Source organism: Micrasema longulum, unplaced genomic scaffold (assembly GCF_059751315.1).
Source record: "Micrasema longulum isolate JH-2025_06_02 unplaced genomic scaffold, ASM5975131v1 h1tg000777l, whole genome shotgun sequence".
NCBI lineage: Eukaryota > Metazoa > Arthropoda > Insecta > Trichoptera > Brachycentridae > Micrasema > Micrasema longulum.
The window spans coordinates 125,935-138,746 of NW_028277970.1; the positions used below are offsets into that span (position 1 = coordinate 125,935).

Genomic DNA, 12,812 nt, shown 5'->3' on the forward strand with positions numbered 1-12,812 from the left:
ATATACCTATATGCTTTTTAACAATGTATTACTGTTTTATCACAAATCTTATAATATTCATATTTTCTGTGATTTTTCTTTAATTATGTTTAACCTGTTTAACCATATTTATTGACTATGTTTTCTCTTCACTATATTATATTGTATATTTAAACTATTTTTTATACATTTTGTTCAAATTGGCTACGGCCGTTAGTAAAAAATATAGCTGATTAAAAATGTTCGTTTTCTTAATTTTTATTGGCAAAAAATCATGGCAAATAAGAAAAACTAAATATTTGAGTCGTTACATTGGGACATTACATCAGATCAAGAACCCTTGAGAATGAGCTCGATATTATGAAGGCAAATACTCTTCAATATGAAGAGTATTTGCCTCTTAAGCATAGTTTCAATGATGTGAAAAATGACGATCTTCAAAGTGATCATGCTCAGCTGCCTGATTATTGTTCCTATCGACATGACCAGACGCGGGTTAGTTCTGGTAAAACAGTATGTGCTGATGCTGTCGGAGATGTCCATCCGAGATAAAAAAGTTCTCAATCATATTTTTATTTCATTGTTTTTTTGCCAGGGAATCCATATAAAATTAGTGAATTAAAAAATTAATACGGAGCGTCATCTGGTTAGGATAGTCTTTATTTAACATGGCTCAGCTTATTCTAGGATGAAGATTTTTTATGTTTTAAAGTATAAGTAGTTTTATACTATTACAATAACAAAAACACTCAAACTTCTAAATGAATAAATGCAAAGCTAATTAAATACAATCATTTAATAATAATTATATAATTATGAAGCCGTGACAGTTTCAAATGATTGAGCTTTCGAGATAAATTTTACTAACTCTATTGCTATAAGAGAAAATAAAAAGTGTGTGTTTTATTAATTGCATTATTTTTGCGAATTCTCTTGTGTTAGAAATAATAGGAAAATTATGTACTTAAAAATAACCTTTTTGCCTCAGCTTCCATATTTCCTGCTCTAAAATGTTCGCAATCTCTGTTGTAATATGGTTATTTTACTATGTGATACTTTATATACAAACGAATAAAACAAATAATATTTTGATTATGTCTAAATCCTTATAGACATGTACTATTTTTAACGCACTAAAGCTTAGACATCCATGTTTCAATATGGGTGCAATGATAATTGCATAACATCTGGTAAAATTAATCATCCTAAAAAGCCGTTATAAGCCGTTTTGTAATACAAATAATATATATGTAAATATATACCTAGTTTTTAAAACAGTCGAATATTTTGTTAATTATCTCTGTTTATTAAGTTTGTCTTCTTTGTTTTTTCTCAAATGTAAAAACATTTCAAAAAAGTATATTGTTAAGTGTCCTCGGCACGGGTAACCCCAGTGAGGTCACATTATTTTTATTATTAAAAATCGTAGAATAATGTTGGACCAGTTATTTTTATTCAAATTAATAAATAATAAAATTGATTTTCCTAACCTACTAGAAAGACTTCCATTCCGTGTGCCATCTAGACCGACAAGACAAAATCTTTTGTTTTACACTGAAAACGCGTCAACAAACTATTTTAAACAATCTACAATACCCAGAATATGCGACCAATGTAACAATATATTTACCGAAGCTGATATTTTTTGTGACAATGTATGTAAATTTAGGTAAAAAATTATAGAAATTTTGAGAGAAGTAGACATTTAACATTATTATTATATAAATATTTTTTCATTTCGTTTCTTTTACATTTATTATATTGAACATAATTTAAATTATTGTATTAAGTGTAAACAATTTTTTTGGTGTGTGCATGAGTTTCTTACTCTAATATACAAAGAAATTGGCAATATATGTGTACATACTGTTTGTTTACCTAATAAAATAAATAAATAAATTATTGTTTATAGTTTGTAAGAGTAAAATATGAATAAATAAAAAATATATAAAAAGTTCATGAATATGTTTAGGACGTAGGTAACTTAATTTAAATGAGTAAAAAGGAAATAATTTAAATATGTACATATTATAAAAAAGAGGCTTTTAACTCATATATTTATAAAATAAAAATAACTGATATATTTTTGTTTTGTTTTAGAGTTACTTTATCCCCGAAGAAGGTTTCCTCGCAGGACTTACTTTCAACAAAGATAATGTCACATTTCGTCAAGATTATTTGAATATTCTCAGATACTACGGTTACGATTTTGAAAACACGAACCCTCTTACTACTCAGTCGACCGTAGGATCTACAGCTCCACAAATGTCAGAGACGTTTAGTGCAACGACGCAAAGCTCTAATGGATTTGAAACGGTGTCTACAACTAGAAATATGGCAACTAGTACTGTCTCCATGACAACGCAGAATCCAACTCAAACTACTACCAAAAAAACAGAAACTACTCAAACAACTACCAAAAATACAGCAACTACTCAAACAACTACAAAAAATCCAGCAACCACTCAAGCAACTACCAAAAATCCAGCAACTACTCAAACAACTACCAAAAATCCAGCAACTACTCAAACAACTACCAAAAATCCAGCAACTACTCAAACAACTACAAACAAAATAATGCCAACAACAAAACGAAAAGAAGAAGAACTAAATGATGATGCAGCTTCTACAACAGAAACTAGAGAAATAATTTCAACAACTCGGCGAAAAAATACTGATGCAACAACAGATTCCCAAAAAATAACAACCGTGAAAACAACTGAAAGTACCACACGAGCACCGGCTACAAAAAAACCAGAACAAAAACCGACGACGACGTCAAAAGAAAGTGAAATTAGTGTTCCTCTGAGTGCAGCAACTACAACATCAATATCTTCTGATCAAACAACAATTTATGATGTAACTTCTACAACAGAAACCAAAGAAATAATTTCAACAACAGGGCGAAGAGATACTAAACCAACAACTGATTCCCAAAAAATAACAACCGTGAAAACAACTGAAAGTACCACAAGAGCACCGACTACAAAAGAGCCAGAACAAAAACCGACGACGATCTCAAAAGAAGGTGAAATTAGTGTTCCTCTGAGTGCAGCAACTACAGCATCAATATCTTCTGATCAAATGACAATTTATGATGTAACTTCTACAACAGAAACTAAAGAAATAATTTCAACAACAGGGCGAAGAGATACTGAAGTAACAACCGATTCCCAAAAAATAACAACTAAAACTACCACACGTGCACCAACTACAATAAACCAAGAACAAAAACCGACGACGACGTCAAAAGAAGATGATGTTAGTGTTCCTCTGAGTGCAGAAACTACATCATCAATAGCTTCTGATCAAAGTACAATTCCTGATTCAACAGTAAAGCAATCTACAACCGAAACGGAAACAGAAAAAAATACCATTTTTATATCTAATGCTTCGTTTATTATGTCGTCTACTCCACCAAATCTTTCAGAAAATACAATTGTGATACTGGATAATCCTGATGACAACAATTCGGAAACACCTCAGACACCTACAATATCTTCAACTACTACAGATAAAGCTATAACTAATACAAGAGTTTCAAGATCCACAAATAATGCTGTTACCAGCTCAATGACAAATAACAATGAAAACAGTATGACTGATCAAAACACAGTTCTAACCATAAAAGAAACAACATCAACTATGATGTTTATGGATGACGTAACTGAATTAACACATACAAATAGTGAAGATTTAACTAGTGCAACAACTGAAATGTCAACTTCTGAATTAGCAAATACAATTACGACTTCAAAAAACACAGATTCAACTGAAATTTCTACAGCTGACAGAGTTAGACAATCTACGCAGCAAATGACGAACATATTTTCCAGCCCTTTTGAAAATACAGACATGGGTAGCACAATAATGAAACCAACTAACATGGGTTCAACTGGGTTTTATCTGCACCAAGTGTTACAAATGAGGCGTTTAGCACATTTGAAGTCACTAATGCTCCACTTATGTCAACAGTCTCTAATGATCCAAATACTGACAATGAATTTACAGATGTAGCAGTAGCCGAAACCACAGAAGATTACAAACTTACGATTGATCAGAGAAACCCCGAAAATCAGATCAACGTGACAAGAAAAAAGAGGACGCTCTACAAATTAAAGGTTTTTACACCGTTGCTCCTCGATCGTCTTGGGTTCTTCCGTCCATTGTACAGAAGCCCGAGCTACAATGACGGAGGCCTACAGTACCATAGTTATTTCATGGCAAATGGATATGATAAAGTCCAGATTTCATACATGACTTATGACACAATTTTGGAGTTTGCGTACGTCCCGCATCTAAAATCCTTAGCTGTTAAGCTGCCTCTGGATACGATGGACTATTATTTGCTGATAATTTTACCAGATCATAATAGTTTGGTATAAATGATTTGGTAAATGACTTGAGATCCCCGGAAGCTCCAAGTTTGAGGAATATCTACAATATGTTAAGTGATACTCACGTACGTGCCTGGGTGCCTAGTTTCATGTTGAAGGCTCTATTGTGCTGACAATGACCTGCAAAAGGTAAATATATATAAACATGTATACTATCGTTTTTCTACGTTAACTACTACTAGAATCATATCACTCAAACGAAAATTCAGCGCAACAGATTGGTGTTTGATTTGCTACACAAGTCCAGGCAGCGGAATTAATTCAGTTCTGTGAGGACTCAGAACACGAATATTTTTATATTCCTGTGGCCATAGAATTAAGAATAGTCCAGAAGGAGCGTAGAATCATATTTGAATACATCGGATTGTGTCCAATAATTCCCCCACTATGCTCTACAATCGCCGCGCGCATTCGTGAGGTCGCAGCATAATGTTGCTTGATGGGAAAAAAAAATCATACCACAAATATAAGGTTAAAAAAAAGCAATCTGTTAATTTCTCTAAAATTTTATTGTGCAAGCGGAAATTTTGATTGACACAACAGAGTAGATAAGTAAAGGGTCATTTAATAGGAGTAATTGAATTAATGAACTTTGAACTTAAAATATAAAACAAATTTTATTTTACATAAAACTGATATTTTTGTATCATGTCAAATTATATTTGATGTTTTGAAGATAATGTCAGTCAAACGTCCATCACAGAGTTGTTTAATCCGAGATTCAATTTTCATTCATTCTTTCATTAAATGAGCAAAGCAGGGTAAAAAAAAATTACTACCTTGGCAACACTAACGAAATTTCTAATTTGTTTCTTCAACAATCTGACAGATGGAAAAATAATTCAATTTTTAAGTAATGCATTTGTTATACACACATTCATTTTCGAATTACACATGAAATGTGATTGCATCCTGTTTCTTTAAGATCCTAGCAGTATTTCTACACTTTAAAAGGACACAACACGGCATAGTTGAATTCAAATCAGGAGTTGCGTACTGAGCGACGTCTACAAAGAAACTAATGGGTCAAAACGTAAATCTACTAATTTATGAGTAGTTTAGTCGCCTTGTTTGATGTGCGTATGCGGTTTCTGGACTATTCTGAATTCTATGCATGTGGCCTTATTCTATAACCAATTCGTTTCTTAAATGCATTCGAATCAGAGGAAACGAGAGCGAAATACGATATTGATTGCGTTGGATTGAGGTGGATTTATGACGTACGAACGAACTTACGAAACGAAGTTGTGACAATGAGGAAGTTCAGTGTTTTTTTTTGAATTTTTTATTTGTTAATAGACTGTTAAACTAAGTCAAATTTTTTTTTTAAATTTTTATATATCGTATTATCGGCGCTACGATTTTTCAAAGTTTTGTATTTCTGAAATAACTCCGCGTGTAACGTCAGAGGTTCATTTCCGCTTATTCTCATTCAGTTCGTCCTATTGGTCCAGAAGCGACAAGCAGACCGGAAATCTTCCAAAGCTCTCAGATCATAGGTTGATTCACATGAACCAGTGACGTCATTTAAAGTAGTGCGTTTTTATCAAAGTATTTTTTATTATTTTTTCTGTACATTTTCAAGAAACTTTGTAGTACAATTTAATGCTCTAATTTTTACCCCGCGTAAGAAAACATTTTTTGTATCCAATTTCCCGTAGGGCTGAAGTTCCTCATTGTGTTTGCAAAGCAGTTGGTTCAGCAAGCATGTTAGATATTTATTCTGGATGATCAGAGTAGACTCGTGTAGCGGCATTTGGTATCATGTGTTTCTTGGAAATTTTTCCAAGCAACCTTTATCAATTGATGAATCTTTGAAATACATGTATTTTAGACTAGAATAAATAATCTTGGTTTGTTTTTTGCAGCTTGGAATTTGTGACGTTTTCGAACCAAGGCAGGATGATTTCAAGCCGATGACTGACCAAAGAAATGTATACGCCAGAAATATTGAACAAGCTATCACTGTGACCATTAGGAAATACATGGAACCAAATGTTGTTAAACGTAAGTATTTTTTTCCATTCTTGCTAACAGAGATAAACCTTCCAAGATAAAATATTTTTTTACAGTAAACGCGTAGGGGAAAGGGTAATGATTCTGGCAGAAGCACGGCTATTAGGAACTTAAATTTTGATTTTTAAAAACATTAAAACCATTGGCTTTTCAAAAAATATGGTCTGGCAACACATTTCTTCAATACAGGGTGTTCTTTAAACCCATCACATCCGAAACCACAATGATCAGTATGGCAAGAAGACATATTAGCATATTTTAAAAAATATTTAGAACGACGAAAATTAAAAAAAAAAAATATTTTAAAAAAAAACAAATGGTTGCTTACTTCTGTAGGGGTGAAGCGAGGGGGGCGCGATCGCGCGGTTGACAGTGTATCAAACAATCAGACTCCCCATCCCTCCGCCTCGTTTCTCCTCTGCAGAAGTAAGCAACCATTTGTTTTTTTTAATGTTTTATTTTTTAAGATTTTAGTCGTTCTAAAAAAATATTTTAATGTGGCAATGTATCTTCTTGCTCATACTCGCGATGTACGTCTTTGCCGCGAGAAGGTTTAAAGCTCATAAAATCTTCAATTTATTAAGTACAAAAAAAGTTAGGAGCGTAAATCTTTTTTTTATTCATCACCAGGGTTGCATTCGCCGAGAATGCGCGTACAAAAAAATGGATGAATGTTATTTTTTTCTGTATAAAAAATTTTGTTTTGTTTACAGACAGCATTCGTTTTTTAATGGATCTTAATCAGATTATTTCATTGAATTCCATATAATTTCCACCTATTTATTTCTTTTTACTGGATTTTTGGTTATACTAAAATAATATTAACTAACATTCAATACATTTTTGAAAATCGCATTCCTGACTAAAGTGCATCCCTGAGCAGAGTTTGACATTTTCTTAAAGAATTCTTTATTTGAAAATAATTGACTATTTTATGTTTTGGAATTCAAACATAAACAAGTACCTAGATAAAAAGTATTTTTCCAAGATAATAGCAGGCAAGCCAACGTTTGGGCAGGACAATGTCTGTCGGGTCCGCTAATATAGCTATAAAATTCTAGGTACTTAAGTAATAATAAATTGAACGTATTAAGTTCAGCAAAAAATACCTAATATTTCAAAAGTTATATTAAATGAGAATCGAATTTGAAAAACAAAAATTAAATGTTTACAATGAAAAATATAATTTATTCATCATTACTCGCCCACAACGATAATGCACATACAGATGCTATCGCTGATTTCATTTTTTAATGTGTTAGTTTAATATATCGCTCGCATTGGCTCCAATCTCCAATAATGTTATTATACAAATTGCAAGTTCTATGTATGCATGAATTTTTTGCTGCATTAGTACTAACGTCAGTATAGAAAAAAAATGTAGTGTGAGGTGTGACGGATACATTTAAAAGGTACATAAAAATTCATTAAACTAAGTAAATTATGACAGTCAGCAATGCCATTTTAAAGCTTGAATTAAATCGGCAATCTGACGTCATTACCCAAAAAAAGCACATCTTAAAATGTGTTCTCGCTTTTTTCTAATTTTGATTCTGGACATTTTTTAAATTCATTTTTTCAATTTAATATTTATGACTTTCATAGTATGGGGATCTGAGCCCCGATTACAATGGGAAGTTAACATTTATCATTAATTTTATCTACAAAGTAAAATTAAGCTTTTTGTATAAAAAGCAGAATATGCATACAATGTTTTCTTCTAAACATGTTCAATTATAGGTTACCGACGAAGATACTTTAAATGTTCATGCAAATATACTCATTTTCGTAGACAAATATCGGTTTTGCTTTATAGACAGTCGAAGATGTTGAAACAAAGATGTTGAAAACTGTAAAAAACGCTTCAAACTCTGCCGTTTCGAGGATTACTGTGGCTTTGCATCGTTTTAGAACAATTTAATAGTAATACATTCAAAATTTCTCTCAAACGTATCATAATACACGCTTCACGTATAATGATGGTTTGGTAGCACCAAAAGTATCTAATACTACGTATGGAACTCTCAAATATTTAGTACCAAGCATTTTTAATTTATTGCCGAAAGAACTTAAATTTAACACACAATGTAACAAGAGCAAAATAAGAGAGTGGCTTCTCGATCAAAAGTTTATACATAAATAGTAGCTTATGTGTAAATATTTAAATTTTTATATATTTTCTTGTATTTAAAAAAATTTATATTATTATTTGTATACACATGTATATTCTGATTTTTCCGGCTGTTAATTGTATCTGTTAATTCATTGTTTTTATATGTGTAGACAAGTTAGTACAAATATACTCACCACCAACAAGCTACAGACAGTGGCTTGGTGGGATTTTAGTTTTAGTAAAAATATAAAAATTGAAATGTTAAAACTGTAAAACTGTAAAAATGTACAATTATATTAATAAAACAAAAAAAAAACAAAAAAAATATAACTCTGCTAAAAGTCCCATTATAATCTGGGCTCAGTGCGTCGATTATGAACGCTATCTTCATCTGTATATATCGAGACGGTATACTTAACTTCTGTACTATCTGTATCTTACCTCGGTATGTTCTACCTACTTGTCATATCGGCATCATATGATTGAAACAAGCTAATAGAATAACCGCAAACAATTATTCCGCGTTCCTTACGTCATTAACATTTAAAATAGTTCTCATTTATAGTTTAAATAGGCTTCTGTAATAAAAAGTGCTCACTTCAAAGCGATTATAAACTCCAATAAATCCCAATTCAAGCAAAAAATGCTCGCTTGAACACGAATTTTGTATGACTTTTGGAAATCACCTAGATGGTACGCTTAACGATTGTCTGTATGTATCTACCGATCGACTACAATACCGGCCCCTTTAACATCTCGATACATACACTCGGAAAGATAGTAAAACAGATGGAAAAAATATAATAACTAAATTATTTTTTTAGATTGGTAACCTTCTAACGCCTTATTTGTTAATAGGAGAGAATCTAGCGACATTATTTTCACATCTAGGCGTTCGTTTCATCAAAGTGACAGTTATGTCGGAATTTAATTCGACTTCAAAATTTACTTATTTCTCTCTCTTATTTTTAATAGGCTTTTAAGAAAAAAAGAGCTAACCTCAAAACGATTAAAAATGTTAATAAATCATAATTAAAGGAAAAATTGCTCGGTGGAACAAAATTTTTGACACTTTAATGCGTAGATAAACGTATCGAGGTGTTCTAGACTTGTCGGTATAAAATGATATACTTACATCAAAACTTGATGAGTAGTATACCTTTATAGTCGGTCGGGAGACTGATATATTTCATTTCAATTTATTTACTTTTTACCATTTTGATATATTTCTTAAATCGTAATTAATCTTATTTATCACTGTATCATAATTATCTTCTGATATGTAAACTAGTGCATCATCTACAAAGAGTTGGATTTTACAATATTTCAGAGATTTACCGATGTCATTTATGTATATGGTAAAAACTTTGCCGTACCATTAATGCTCTAATTTTTACCGCGCGCAAGATAACATTTTTGTATCGAATTTTCCGTAGGGCTGAAGTTCTTTAACACATTGTATCCCGGAGCCATGAAATCTCGTGATTATATAACCATGCGTTGTGTCCCGGTCCCGTGTTTTCACGTGGTTTACCAGCTGTCTAAAAAAGTGCATTTTATGGACATCCAGTGACTTTTATTAGTCCTTTTTAGCTGCTGGTAAACCACGTGAAAACACGGGACCGGGACACAACGTGTGGTTATTGTAATCGCGTGTTTACACGGCTCCGGGATACAAAGCACAAAAAAAGGAGTGAGACCCTGTATATGTGCAAACATTGCAATGTGCAATGCGCAATGTGGCTCTCCATAAAGGCCAATGTTGACGAAACTATCATACAAAAATGACTTATTTGATTATTTCAAATAAATCTGTGAGGTTTCATTTGATTTAACCTAGTATTTTCATACTTATGACACCTTCAAGAAACCCTTCACTAAGCATGAAATTTCACAAAAATGGGCCGAGCACATGGTAAATTCTATGTGTATTCGGCCGGTGCTCAAAGTGTTAATACAGGAAAACCTCGTACCAGAATTCTGCTGAGATCTTCTCTTGTAATCGCGTGAGAAGAAATGTGTCAATGACTCTTTATTATTACCGTTGTAATCAATAAATAAATAAATAAAATAAAAAATGTTCAAGATCGTTGGTAAATGTAATTCTATAGAAAAAGCCCTATCAACCGACCTTGTAGTGTTTCCAAACATCCGCATTTCTCACCAAATAATTCCATTCTTCTGGGTTCCTAATACCGCACTTCCACTATACAAGGCACGTTTAGCTTTCATCTTTCCTGTGCGACTTCCTCCGAAGACCGAACGTGTCATTAGAAACGTTGTAGCAACGCGGTGTTAAATTGTCAAACCGGGTAATTACGTGTCTGAAATTAAATTGTTGCGTGTAATAAAACTTCTTCTTGTTTAAATGCCGCCTCTTCGGAGGAGGTTGACAGCTATCTTTACCTAATTGACTGCAGCCAAAAACAGCGATGAGGTACTCATTCCGTACCACTGCCTCTGGTTTTGAAGTTAAAAAACCCTTTGCCGACCCAAAAAATACTTCTTCCCGGTATCATTGTAGGAGCTGGTATTTTTTTTCTATTACTACACGACCAAAGTATTCAAAAACTCTAGATCCTCTTTTATGCATTGTAGAATTCACATTTTAAACTCTGTCTATCCAACTATCTTAAGAATGTTTCTATGCATCCAGAATTCAAGCGATTGTTGTAAAACTTTGCCTTTTTAAAAAAAGATTAAAAATAGAAATCTCAACAGAGACAGAGCGCGATTTTTCCTAAGGAAATATCCCTATATAATACTTGCCGCGTGGATTCTTACAATCTTGTGAAATTGTCCCGAGACATCGCCACCGAGATAGACGGGCAGGCTGTCTCCGCGGAACAATGATTGCCCCCCCCCCCCACCGGGCGCATTGCTTCTCCCGTACATTTTTTCTGCCGAAAAAGGAGGCGAAAAAAAAATCATTTTTACTATTTAGTTCATTCTTTAACAATTCCAATACATCTTTGTATAAATAAATGGTATTTTTCGTGAACTCGCTCGTAATTAACGCCGTCGTGGATTCATTTTCGCAGCGTTCATGTATGAACTGCGGCCGAATTTTCGTATTGTCCCAGCGTTCAGTCCCACGCGGTAGAGAGACTGTTCACGGAGCTGGGACAAGACAATATTGTCATGTATATTATATTGTCCACATGTAAACAGCCCTTTACTTTAAGCTCACTGCAAAATAACGACCATTTTGTTAAAATAGACCGAATTATTTAATTTTGTTTATGCCGAACGCAATCAATTGCTTTTTTGTGAATATTGTTTTAAAACAACCGATTTTTTTACCCACCTCTAGTACTTATGTCAGTGATTTCAAAGAGGACAAATGTAATTTTAGGTTTTTGTAACTATATATTGTAATTAATCGAGAAATCGAGTGGAAAGTTGGAAGCGGGCCGTCAGGATCAATATCTTTAAATCTTATAGATCTGGCTGCAGCATCACGGCATGCCTAAAATTGAATCTAATTCTCATAGGTTGACGTCTGAAAGAAGAATATGCAGAGTGATAAAAGAAGCTTTAAAATTATTAGAGTCATTTGCTACATCCTACCTTTGTGAACTAATGTTCTCTTAAATGGTGGACACAAAAACTAAATAGAGAAAAATATACTCCAATTAGAAAATAATTCAGCTATTTTCGTCTCAAAAATAGAACCACTATCGACAATTAATGAAAAAAACATGCACAGCCCTCACTGAAATTATTGTATTTTATTAATATTAGGTCCTACTAAAGTACCTACTAAAGCCTACTTTAGTAGGACCTAACATTCTAACTTGCGACTGCGACCCCTCGAGCAGAGTTGCCAACGTTGATTTTGGGAGCAATCTACCGAATTTGAATTTCCAAAAATTCAACAGATTTTTAAACATTTGGAATAATTGACAATTTTTAAGACAAATCAGGCCTATGATGTTAGCAGTGTGGGAAAGTCGTATCCGGCACCGCTCCCCGTAGTTTGCCCCCCTAGAAAATGTGAAGAAAAAAAAAGTTAAACTGTTTCTCTTAAATAACTGTTTTTGGCGGCGTGGCTCGTCACAAGTGACAGTTTAATTATTATTTGTGAAACTGTTTCAGCTGACAACGAATCTACCGATTTTATCTGCCATCAAGCGCGGCTCTGCGACCCACAGATTAAATAACACACAGATACTTCAATTTAGGGGCCATTTTATTTTTCTCGTATATAACTGTGTGGGAAAATGAGGGGAAAATGTGGTTGAGCGAGGTTCGAACTTCGGACATTCTTGGATATTACATTTTATAGGGCCTAGCAGTATTTCTAC

At 33.1% G+C, this 12,812-nt stretch overlaps 1 protein-coding gene across 1 annotated transcript in view; it reads left to right on the plus strand.

Moving 5' to 3' along the window:
* Nucleotides 1-3,078: 3,078 nt before the first annotated feature.
* Nucleotides 3,079-12,812, plus strand: part of Spn85F (Serpin 85F) — a 29,747-nt gene continuing 20,013 nt past the window's right edge. Inside the window, 4 exon segments of the mRNA XM_088230529.1 lie at nt 3,079-4,352; nt 4,355-4,482; nt 4,484-4,505; nt 6,245-6,383. Of these exon segments, the coding sequence (XP_088086655.1) occupies nt 3,945-4,352; nt 4,355-4,482; nt 4,484-4,505; nt 6,245-6,383 (697 nt within the window). The 5' untranslated portion in view covers nt 3,079-3,944.